This window comes from Solanum stenotomum, chromosome 10, assembly GCF_019186545.1.
Source record: "Solanum stenotomum isolate F172 chromosome 10, ASM1918654v1, whole genome shotgun sequence".
Taxonomy (NCBI): Eukaryota; Viridiplantae; Streptophyta; class Magnoliopsida; order Solanales; family Solanaceae; genus Solanum; species Solanum stenotomum.
The window spans coordinates 153,852-166,936 of NC_064291.1; the positions used below are offsets into that span (position 1 = coordinate 153,852).

Below are 13,085 nucleotides of genomic sequence, written 5' to 3' on the forward strand. Positions count from 1 at the left end.
CTAAACAGTTCTCCAAAAAAGGAATAATTTGCGAAAATATCACTCAATTCTTACGAAATTAATTAAAGACGGGACCATTTCTAGTTCATCACTAGTGCGTTATTACCATATCGATTACGTACTAATTAATTAATTACTCTTTAGATTTTAAAATAATTGCTGTTTTAGCTTATTTAATTTTCATTAAGAAAAATATAAATATAAAGTATCAGTTACTAATTTGCTCGATTTATTAAATATTTTTTTTAAGTTAGTATTTCAATAAAAGGGTATAATTAAAAATAATTAACAATTATTACCTTAATTTTCTGAAGAGAAAATTATTTTAATTTTTTTTTCCACTGAAATGACATTTATTTTGGAACGAAAAGAGTACAATTAAGCAGCCATATACTTCCAAAAGAAAAATGCTTTTTTAATTCTATGTTCTCTATTTCATGGAAATTTCTTCCCCACAAAAAATAAAATAATTGAGTCAAAAAACAAAGTAGTATAAATAGGTCATTCACTTCATGTCCATTCTATCAACTAATATTTCAAAGTCTCTTTAATTTCTACCAAAAAAATAAAAAATCTCTATATTAGCAAATTAGCCACCAACAAAAAGAAATTTCCAAACTTTTTTTTGATAATTTTTGAGTTTTATTAAGAAAAAAATGGGGTTAATTTCAGAAAATTATAACAAGAAACTTCTTTCAAAGATAGCCACAAATGATGGTCATGGAGAAAATTCAGCTTATTTTGATGGTTGGAAAGCTTATGAAAATGATCCATTTCATCCAACACAAAATCCTCATGGTGTTATTCAGATGGGTTTGGCTGAAAATCAGGTATGAGAAATTAATAATCCGTATCAGTTTGGGTGCACCTAAATTATTTTTATCGTAGATCTGATTTAATGTATCGGTAATTCTATCCAGTAAGACTTAGACAAATGATTAAAACTTACCTAGAGCCTCTATATACCCTTTTCTTGATAACAGTTGTTCAGATCAGTCTGCGTGCATCTGAATTGTTTCATCTGATACTAGATAATTCAATCTATTCATCAAAATTTAGACATAACTAAAAAAAAAGAAATCATCTATAGTCTCTTTGAAGGGAGATGTAGCTTTTTGTTTTTATGAGTTGAACTGAATTCAGTATTCCAATACGAAATATATACTACTAAAATATATAATGTGTTTAGGCTAAAAAAATCTACGAGGTTGAACTCATCAAGTTTAAATCTAACGATTTGTATTTTCTTGTTTTTTTTTTTTTTGCAGCTTTGTTTTGATTTAATTCAAGAATGGATAGTCAACAACCCAAAAGCCTCAATTTGTACCTATGAAGGAGTTCAAGATTTTCAAGATATTGCTATTTTCCAAGACTATCATGGCTTGCCAGAATTTAGAAAGGTATATATATGATATAGGCAGAATTCAGTAATTTTGGTCTAAATATATGTGTTGACCAATCTACTAAATACGTACGTATAATAAATTGTAAACCTAGTGATATAAATTAAAAGAGGAATCATTAGAATCCATAAACGTTAAATTCTGAATCCGCTTGTTTTTCTTGGGAATTGTGCAGGCAGTTGCAAGATTCATGGAGAAAGTTAGAGGAGATAGAGTCACATTTGATCCAGAAAGAATAGTTATGAGTGGAGGAGCAACAGGAGCTCATGAAAGTTTGGCCTTTTGTTTGGCTGATCCTGGTGATGCATTTCTAGTTCCTACACCATATTATCCAGGGTAAGAATCCACTTTTTTTTTATTATAAGAAAAAATATATTTAAAAAAAAAACATAATTTTTTCGATAAAAGATAACTGTTCATAATAAATGAAAATAATAACCTAATAAAATAACACAAGCCACATGTATCATCTACTATAATAAGTTAAACTATACTACTATACGATCATATCACGTAAAAGATAATTATATAGCTTTAAAAAAACAATTTATGATGAGAAGATTCTTTTCTTTAAATTAAACTTTAGTTTTCTGTTATATTGGTACCAAGTAAATTATTTAATTATTGGTGTGGGACATATATACAACTACTTGCAAGAAATTGAAAAAAAAAAGAGTAGTGATAACCTCAATAAGTTTGTGGCCATAAATGACAAATAACAAAAACAAAAAGACATATCATATCAACTTTCTATTAGATTGGACCATGATGAATTAATTATTATTTGTCCCCAATAGCAGCCATAATCAAAGGTGACACAAAAAATAAAAAAATCTCAAGATATATCTAGAGAAAGTTGACTTATTAATTAAATATTTCAAAGTCAAAATCAATGAATAGTCAAGTTGGAATAAATTTACAACTAATATAATTTTTATACTATGAATGTCTAAATAACAAAAATCAATCGTTAATTTTATTTAATAATTGTGTTGTATTGCAGATTTGATAGAGATTTGAGGTGGAGAACAGGAGTACAACTTTTTCCTGTTGTTTGTGAGAGTTATAACAACTTCAAGGTAACAAAAGAAGCCTTAGAAGAAGCATATAAAAAAGCTCAAGAATCAAATATCAAAGTAAAAGGATTACTTATAAACAATCCATCAAATCCATTAGGTACAATTTTGGACAAGGAAACATTAAAAGACATACTTAGATTCATCAATGACAAAAACATACATCTAGTATGTGATGAAATCTATGCAGCAACCGCGTTTAGTCAACCTTCATTCATCAGTATATCAGAAGTCATGAATGATGTTGATGGATGCAACAATGATTTAGTACATATAGTGTATAGTCTCTCAAAAGATCTAGGGTTCCCTGGATTTAGGGTTGGGATTATTTACTCGTACAATGATGTTGTTGTCAATATTGCACGTAAGATGTCAAGTTTTGGACTTGTTTCAACACAAACACAACGGTTAATTGCTTCCATGCTATCAGACACTATCTTTGTTGAAAATTTCATCGCGAAGAGCGCGATGAGATTGTCACAAAGACATGATTTGTTCACTAAAGGATTAGGACAAGTTGGAATTACAACATTGAAGAGTAATGCTGGCCTATTTATTTGGATGGATTTGAGAAGGTTTCTTGAAAATTCAACATTTGATGATGAATTGAAACTTTGGCATATAATTATTAATAAAGTGAAACTTAATGTTTCACCTGGTTGTTCATTTCATTGCTCAGAGCCAGGTTGGTTTAGGGTTTGTTTTGCTAATATGGATGATGCTACAATGAAAGTTGCATTGAAAAGAATTAGACATTTTGTCTACTTACAACCAAGTAAGGGAGTTGAAGTTGCAACAAAGAAACAATATTGTAGAACAAGGAGCAAACTTGAAATAAGTTTGTCATTTAGGAGATTGGATGATTTTATGAACTCTCCTCATTCACCTATGTCTTCTCCTATGGTCCAAGCAAGGAATTAATCGTGACGTTCAGATCAACTTCTACACACATCGTCCAATTCAGGTTATATGGACATGTTGATTATTTTGATTGTAAGTCTAGTTACATAACATAGAATGGAAGTTTAGAGTGATTCTTTGTATTCTTTTATTAAAAGTTTTTTTTGCCTATAATATACTATGATTGCAAAAAAAAACAAAACAACAATCAAGTTATGGGCTTTTATTATATTGTGAAATGTGAAATTCTTTATTTCTTGTGTTATTTTTTTCTGTATATCTTTTTGTAAGTTGAGGAAACTCAATTTGTAACTTGAGTTCAAGAGGCAAATGCAGAGGATATATACCTATCAATTTTTTCAATAATAATTTCTCAGAGATTTTTTTTTTCCTTATTTTGAGCGGAGAATTTAATAGAGACATTATTGTGAATACTCTGGTAAAGAAATTTAGATATTTTGTGCCTTTGGAGACTGTTTTATCGTGTTAGCTCACTAACATATCTTTTTTGTTTTTATTTGATCCCAAGAATGGATTGGATCAAAACAACTTTTTTATTTAAGTCCTCTATGTCTGTATTAATTAATTTCAGACCTCATGAAATCTCCAAATTTAATTTTCCATTTTTAGTAGATTTTGTTGTTGTACCTATACTAATCTTATCAGTGGTGGACCCTAAATTTTCATTTTTCAGTCAAAAATAAGAGAAGCATACATAGTGAAAAAAACCTAGGATATTCAACATATAACATACTTCAACAACAACATATCAATGTAGTGTCATAATAATTCAGTCAAAAATAAAAGAAGCATACATGATAGATTTTACACAGACCTCACTCCTAATTCAGAGGTAGAGAAATTGTTTTATGATAGATCCCGACTAAAGAAAAACAGTTCAAAGCAGTCTTGAAAAAATAAGCAACAGAAATACAAAAAACAATAAATAATAACAAAAATAAATAGAAGAGATAGTAACAGAAAATAAACTACAATAAAATAATATAATACAATAATCAAGGAACATCCAACAACCAACAAATAGTAATAGAAATTGAAGAACAAGAACTTACAAAACAATACTACTACGACGAATATGAACTAACAACAATACAACGTACTACTATCACCTACTGACCTACTACCATAATCCATGTCCGATGATCCAGTACACCCTCATATCTTTACATCATGTCCTCGATAAGCTGAATTCATCAACATATAATATTATTCGCGAAATCATACATGTTTCAAAGCAGCTTCAGCAATAATCCTTTTATTTGGATCATAAGTGAGAAATTTGTTCAAAAGATCAATTCCAGAATTAGACAATACAGTATATGTGAAGGATATTGATGGAAATCTCTTCCTTAATGAATAATTATGCTTTTTATTTACAAATTTAACTTTGTTTAATCCACAAAGTTTGGTAAATCCTGGCCATATTTTCTCATCTGGGGTTCCAAGAATTCCAAATATCTTATTAATTTGATCAATCTTCGATTTTCCATCGAAAATCGGTTTATTTGTTAGTAATTCAGCCATGATACAACCTATAGACCACATATCGATTGCATTCGAGTATTTTTTTCATACCCATTAATAGCTCGGGCGATCTGTACCACAAAGTAACAACTTCTTGAGTATAAGGTTTCAAGGGAGGACCACTTTGAGTACGTCGTGCTAACCCAAAATCAGCAATTTTCAACTCACATTTCTCATTTATAAGTAAATTTGAAGTCTTTAGGTCACGAGGAATAATCCAATTATCATGAAGGTATTTCACACCTTCCAAGGGTTGGAGCATAAGACATTTGATTTCCCTTTGACAAAATCGTTGTTTTTCTGTCAACACTTGCAAGTCGTTTTCCAAATATTTCATCACAATATAAAAAACGCGATTATTGAGTTTGGTTGTCGTAGTCCCTACGACGACTTCTTTAACATGTACAATTGAAGGGTGATGACAAGTGAGAAGAATTTCTATTTCCCTTAAAAATGTTAAACGAAACACTTTTTTCTCATCTTTTTTCAGTATCTTTAACTTTTTTAGTGCAACAAATTCTCCTGTCTTTTTTTCTCTAGCTTTGTAAACAACTCCATATGTACCTTCACCTATCTTGCTAAGCCTCTCAAATTCTTCTACACTTCTACAACGCTCAAACATGTTGTCTCAATTTAGCGACATACAAATTCAATATCTAAACAGTAAAATTTGTTGCTAATAATTCTATTTCGCGGTTAAATGGCTATTTAGAAAAAAGATCGAAGAGGAAAGAAAATTTAATAGTCTCAAGGTAGCTATGTACGGTTAACATAGATAATTGGAATAGTTATAAGTAAATAATAAAAACCTACTTTGATAAGAAATAGGCAACCTAATTAGAATAGAATTAGATAAATTCCATAAATAAACTAGTAAATCCGAATCCTAAAATATTTAGGATTATTAATTACCCTTTTGAGTTTTTTTTCTTTTATGAGGTGATGTAAAAATAAAATAAAAATTGGTCACCTTAAAATACCATTTAAGTATTTAAAAAGGAAAATTACTAAATTGAAAAATAAGCACGTAATTTACTACAGTATAATATATATGTTAAATTTACATCAATAACACGTTTTTTTATATATCGTTAATGTATATATGTCAAATCTTTTCTTTTTTCTTTTAATAGTTTCCGATTTAAGGGTATGTTGTTGCAACATGGGAAAAATGATTTTCATGAAAAATATTTTCTGTTTAATATAATGTAAAAATGTTTTTGTATATATTTTATTATGTCTCACATATTCAACCATCCACGTAGTAAAAAAAATATTAATTAAAGAATAGCGACAAATTTATCCTATTTCGAATAGTTTAAAGACAAAATTGACCTATTTTTTCTTGTTTTTGGAGCAACCGTTAGTGAAAAGAGTAATTTTAAAGTTATTTTGTTTAGTTTCAGGGTATTTCTTAGCAAATAATAACAGTAAAGGTTACTAACACGATCCATTTTGAATTGCTCAACTCGACTCTTGGGTATTTTCTTAAAATGGAACCTCATATAAATTATAAATACTATAAAATAAGATTTGATGATATTCATGAAGATTTTGTGACTATTTCAACTATAACAAGTTCTACACAATTGAATCGAAATTGTCGATGTATATAAGTTAAATTGTTTTAACAAATAATACAAGCATATGAATTCTCCTCCATACTATAAACCCAATAGTGTTGTGTCATATTAGGATTATAGTTCTTGTAAAGCTTTACAAGTTCATCAACTTTTTCATTATGATCATTTTGCCCCCTTCATCTTTTTTTATTACACTTTCATCCATCTTCTTTTTTTTCTGGCTCTTTTGTTGGTCCTACTAATATTTCTGGATGCAATAATATTTTCTTCAATTTCCCCACAACTTGAACTAGATCAACATCTCCTATAACTGTTAATTTCTTCTCTTTTAGATCAATTGATAGAGTTTCAATTCCTGTAATGTCGTGACATAATCAAAATTTTCATTAAGGGTTCAAAATATAAAGAAGTAAACAGATGAACTAGTCAAATAAAATTCAATATCTACAAAATATATATATATATATATATATATATATATATATTATTTTAATGATCATATATAAATAATATAATTATTCATTGATGAGAGTTCGAATGAACCCCTAGCCTCAAGCTGGTTCTGCCCCTAATCCATGAATTGTTGAATCAGGTGCATTATTCTACATTACTTGGTTAAAATTAATGTGTATATAAAAACATACGTGTATATACAATAATTACTTATAATAGTAATTAAGTACCTGAGAGGGTGGAGACAGCTTTCATAGCCTTTTGTTTCCCTTTGTTATCATGCACCTCTAATTTCAAAGCAATTTTCTGCACAAAAAATAAAATCCTGAAAAATGCTGAAATAAATTGAAGGACAGAAATTTACAAAAGCAATAGTACGACTATTAATATGAACGAACAACAATACAACGTAGTATTGCCACCTATTGGCCACCTACTACCCTAATCCATATGTCCGAGGATTCAGTACACCCTCATATCTTTAGATAAATTCATCAACATATAATATTATTCACGAAACCATGCATGTTTCAAAGCAGCTTCGGCAGTAATCCTTTTATTTGGATCATAAGTGAGAAATCTGTTCAAAAGATCAAATCCAGAATTAGATAATACAGTATCAGTGAAGGATATTGAGGGAAATCTCTTCCTTAATGAATAATTATGCTTTTTGTTTACAAATTTAACTTTGTTTAATCCACAAAGTTTGGTAAATCCTGGCCATATTTTCTCATCTGGGGTTCCAAGAATTCCAAATATCTTATTAATTTGATCAATCTCCGATTTTCCATCGAAAATCGGTTTATTTGTTAGTAATTCAGCCATGATACAACCTATAGACCACATATCGATTGCATTGGAGTATTTATTCATACCTATTAATAGTTCGGGCGATCTGTACCACAAAGTAACAACCTCATGAGTATAAGGTTTCAAGGGATGACCACTTTGAATACGTCGTGCTAATCCGAAATCAGCAATTTTCAACTCACCTTTGTCATTTATAAGTAAATTCGAAGTTTTTAGATCACGATGAATAATCCAATTATCATGAAGGTATTTAACACCTTCTAAAAGTTGGACCAGAAGAGATTTGACTTCCCTTTGACTGAATCGACGTGTCATTTTTTCTATTAACACTTGCAAGTCGTTTTCCAAGTATTCCATCACAATATAAAAAACGTCGTTATTGAGTTTGGTCGTCGTAGCCCCTACAACGACTTCTTTAACATATACAATTGAAGGGTGACGACAAGTGAGAAGAATGTTTATTTCCCTTATAAATGTTAAAGGAAATCCTTCTTCTTCATCTTTTTTCGATATCTTTAACTTTTTTAACGCAACAATTTCTCCCGTCTTTTTTTCTCTAGCTTTGTAAACAACTCCATATGTACCTTCACCTATCTTGTTAAGCCTCTCAAATTCTTCAACACTTCTACAACATTGAACCATGTTAACAGGATTTAGCGATAGACAAATTCAAAGCTAAACAGTAAAATTCGTCGCTAATAATTCTATTTAGCAATAGATTTCTATTAGTTACGAGCAAATTAGAATAGTGAAAAAAATCGAGGGGGGAAGAAAATTTTAATAATCTCGTTGTAGGTGTGTACAATTAACGTTAGAAAATTGGAATATTTATAAGTAAATACTAAAAACCTACTTTGATCAGAAATAGGAAACCTAATTAGAATAGAATTAAATAATTTCCTTAAATAAACTAGAAAATCCGAATCCTAAAACATTTAGGATTACTAATTAACCGTAATTAGATTTTAAAAAGTAAGGAAATAATACCAAAAATAGTACGAAATATTAACGATACATAATGATTAATTATCATCCGTTAAATACCCCTGGTGGAACGTTTAATTGATGATTTTTTTTCTTTTTGAGTTTTAATTTTTATAGGGTGATGTTAAAAAAATGGTTACCTTAAAAATAATTACTATTTTATAAGTAATTGTCCCATGATAATAAGTAAAATTACTAAACTGAAAAATAAGCACGTAGCCCACTATAGTAGGTTAAATTATAATGATTTAACACAATTTTTTTTTTTTTATATTGGTAATGTATATATGTCAAATCGTTTCCTTGTAATTGTATGTGGAAAAATATTTTTATGAAAAAAGTTTTCACATTTAGCATTAAAATGTTTCTTATAAGTTATTATGTCTCACATATTTAAACCCCCACACCGAAAAAAAGAAGAATAAGGGCAAATTATCCTATTTCGAACCGTTTAATAAGAGCAAAATTAATCTATTTTTTCTGATTTATTTGGAGCAAGTGTTAGTAAGAACTAAGAAGGGTATTTCATACTCGTAAGCTATTTTGCTTGTTTGTGGGTATTTTTGAGCAAAAAAGAATAACATTAAGGATATTTTAGAGAAGAAAACGTACTAAAAAATAAAACTGATCCATTTTGAATAATTCAGAGGTATATTATTTTAACCTTTTTTCCCATTAATCTACTACAATATGTAAGAGAAAATGACATAAATAGTCTCTTTAACTATAGGAGTAGGTCTAAAATGGCCCCTTAACTATACACTTAACGGATTTAGTTCTTTAACTATTCAAAAACTTATCAGCTTTGGTTTCTTAACTATACATTTACCAATTTTAGTCCCTTAACTATACACTTATCGATTTTAGTCCTTTAACTACAAACTTACCGATTTTAGTCCTTTAAGTATTCAAAAATTTATCAGATTTGATCTTTGTCCATTTTTTAAATACAAATAGCTTAGGTTTATATTTACGAAATTCATGCCTCGAGAAATTAAATTTTTTAGCAATTTTTTCTGTTGTTTCTCTCTCGTCACTACGTTTTCTTCAAATTAACCTTATGCAAAGAACCTTAACCTCAACGATTTAAAATAAAATTCGTGAGGAAAGAAAATATAAGTCATAATTTTATTCAAAAGAGGATAAAATGAAGCATATTTATTGGTACTTATGACTTGAATATGCTAAACTTTATTATAAAAAGAAAAAAATTACTACCCGTTAAATTCATAGTTTGTACTCTAACGACTTCATTGAATGGAATTTGTTTAATTTTTCAGAAATTGAAATTTATAAAATGGTAGATTTGCAATTTTTTTAATTCTTTTTAAAAATAGATCAATTTTATTATTCTATTCATTTTATTTTACATAAATTAAATAAAATCCGCACTGATTAGCATATTCAAATGCGGATTCAAGTCATTAACAACAATTATATGCTTAATTTTATCCTCCATTGAATAAAATTAGGACTTATATCTTCTTTCCTCATTAATTTTATTTTGAACCGTTGACGTTATTGTTCTTTTCATAAGAGTAGTTTGAAGAAAAAAGGCAGGGATAGAGAAAAAACTTAAAAAATGGGTTAAATATTTAATTTCACGAATATTTCCGTGAATCTAAACCTAAGCTATTTGTATTAAAAAATGGACAAAGACCAAACCTGATAAATTTTTGAATACTTAATTAAAAGACTAAAATCGGTAAGTTTATAGTTAAGGGACTAAAACCGGTAAATGTATAGTTAAGGAACCAAAGCTGATAAGTTTTTGAATAGTTAAAGGACTAAATCCGTTAAGTGTATAGTTAAGGGACTATTTTAGACTTACTCCTATAGTTAAGGGACTATTTATGTCATTTTCTCCCATATGTAACGTTGGTTTTGGCTCTCGAAGACTTTCTTAAAAAGGAACTTCATATTTACAAATATCATAGAATAAGATTTGATTCTATTCATGAAGATTTTGTAACTATTTCAAAAATAAAAATTTTGACTCAATTGAATCGAAATTGTCAGTATATATAAACTAAATCATTTCTAACAAATACTACATGCATTTGGATTCTCCTCCATACTAAATAAACCCTATAGTGTTGTGTCATATTAGGATTGTAGTTTTTGTAAAGCTTTACAAGTTCATCAACTTTTTCATTATGATCTTTTTTGCCCCGATCATCTTTTTTTTATTACACTTTCATCCTTCTTTTTTTTTTCTAGCTCTTTTGCTGGTCCTACTAATAATATTCTGGATGCAATAATATTTTGGGGAAAATAAGCAAATACCCTAAAAAAGCAAAATAATTACAAACATATACCTCTTTGCATTCATACCCCACTAAATAATTATATTATACCCCTTTACTAATTTCAATTAACTGATACTAAATCAGTATCATTAAGGCTGATAATTTCGCTTAACTGATACTAAACCTGAATCATATACTGTATTGGTATCATTAAGGCTGATAATTTCAGTGAATTGATACTAAATCAGTATATATATATATATATATATATATATATTTGAACAAGAACCCTTAATGATATCATAAAATATATATATACTCTTATAGTATCATTGACTAATGAGTAATTTCTTAACAAAAAACCTTAATGATACCACAACAATATACATATATCCTCTTATAGTATCATTGACTAATAAGTAATTTCTAAACAAAAGACTTTAATGATACCAATACAATATATATATATAAACTGATCTAGTATTAGTTAAACGAAATTATCTACCTTAATGATATCAAAACAATATATGATACCGATTTAATATCAGTTAAACGAAAATTATCACCCTTAATGAATGGAGGGTATGGACTATAATTATTTATGAGAAAATGGGTATTTCAAGAATTAGTTTGCATTTGGTTATGAACTTGTAATTACTTTAAATTTTATGGCCCATTTATATAGTTTTCCCTAATATTTTCTTCAATTTCCCCACAACTTGAACTGGATCAACATCTCCAATTACTTTTAATTTCTTCCTTTTTAGATCAATTGATAGAGATTCAATCCCGCTAGCAAAAAAAATCATTAGCCATCCATGTCTTGTTGAATAAGGTGTCACTTTACATCGCTTCGTTAAAATTAGTATGTGTATATACAAAAATATTTTTTAGAAAAAATAATGTGTATATAAATACAATAAGTTAACACTAGCTTAAAACTAATGCAGAGTGTATGTATATATCAATTTATTACATTATTATGAAGAGATCGAATATACAAGTCGAATTGTTATAATAGATCGACATTATTTGCACAGAATTATGTGTATGACTTCTAAAATATGTCAAAGCGAAGAAGTGTTTGATTGTTGTGACTAGTATTTCCTCTCTACAAGTTTAATTTGTTCGAAAAAAATATACTTTTATGTATTATTAGTGTGGTACAAGTTTTTTTTTTTTTTTTTGGAAACCAAGTAAATATCCCCATAAAAGCAAAATAATTACAAGCATATACCCCTTTACATTCATACCCCACTAAATAATTACACTATATACCCCCTTCAACTAATTTCGCATAACTGATATTATATCAGCATCATATATTGTATTGGTACCATTAAGGCTGATAATTTTGTTTAATTGATACCATATATACTGTATTGATATCATTAAGATTTCTTGTTCAGAAATTACTCATTAGTCAATAATGAAAAAATCAAAATGAAAATTAGAGACTATAAAATATAAAGAAAACGATAAAAATATGTTCACAAATATATCTTATTATCAATATGTAAACACAACATTAAGCACCAAATAGTCAATCTTAAAACCTCCAGTTTAATATTGTGAAAATAATTGATTAATTTAAAATTTGAGACGGTAAAATAAATCTTATTTCTACCTCATAAAAATAAAAATTGTTTCCCATAATTCTCAACTCAAATAATAATATTATTAAACTTATCTTACAAAAATCTTTATCTTTAATTAGAAAATTTGCATTTTCATTCTTGAAAATGAAAATCTTTGATAAAAAGTGTTTCACTTATACTTTGCGGAGCCAGATTAACAAAAAAAAAATGTTTTTGATAACTCTCAACTTAAGTAATTTTAAAAATAGAATCTTTTACTCTATTTTTTATGCAATGTATCTATTGCCATGTGTATTTGTATTTATATTTATATTTATATTTGTTGCCTAGTGTATTTGTATGTTGTATCATTGAATACACTTTGTATCAATTAGTACAATGAATACAATTTATATGTGAATACGATATGTATCAATCAATATAATGAATACAATTGTATTAGTGAATATCACTTCGGTTGTACATTTTTATTTGTTACCATTTG

General features: G+C 28.0%; 3 protein-coding genes across 3 annotated transcripts; 1 reads left to right on the forward strand and 2 right to left on the reverse strand.

Annotated features, from left to right (window-relative positions):
* The first annotated feature begins 524 nt into the window (after positions 1–524).
* LOC125842393 (1-aminocyclopropane-1-carboxylate synthase-like) lies at positions 525–3,771 on the forward strand. Its single transcript, XM_049521681.1, has 4 exons — positions 525–830; positions 1,269–1,400; positions 1,579–1,739; positions 2,407–3,771. Exons 1-4 carry the CDS (start codon positions 657–659, stop codon positions 3,398–3,400), a joined length of 1,461 nt encoding a protein of 486 aa, XP_049377638.1. The 5' UTR covers positions 525–656; the 3' UTR covers positions 3,401–3,771.
* An 847-nt stretch (positions 3,772–4,618) lies between these two features.
* LOC125841550 (cyclin-dependent kinase G-2-like) lies at positions 4,619–5,546 on the reverse strand. Its single transcript, XM_049520701.1, is given in 2 exon segments — positions 4,619–4,969; positions 4,971–5,546. Coding segments are annotated over 2 exon segments (927 nt in total).
* Positions 5,547–6,704: 1,158 nt separating this feature from the next.
* LOC125841551 (cyclin-dependent kinase G-2-like) lies at positions 6,705–8,424 on the reverse strand (the record flags this gene model as incomplete). Its single annotated transcript, XM_049520702.1, has 3 exons — positions 6,705–6,862; positions 7,191–7,295; positions 7,476–8,424. Coding segments are annotated over 3 exons (1,212 nt in total), but the record flags the coding sequence as incomplete, so codon positions are not given.
* Between the last annotated feature and the right edge of the window lie 4,661 nt (positions 8,425–13,085).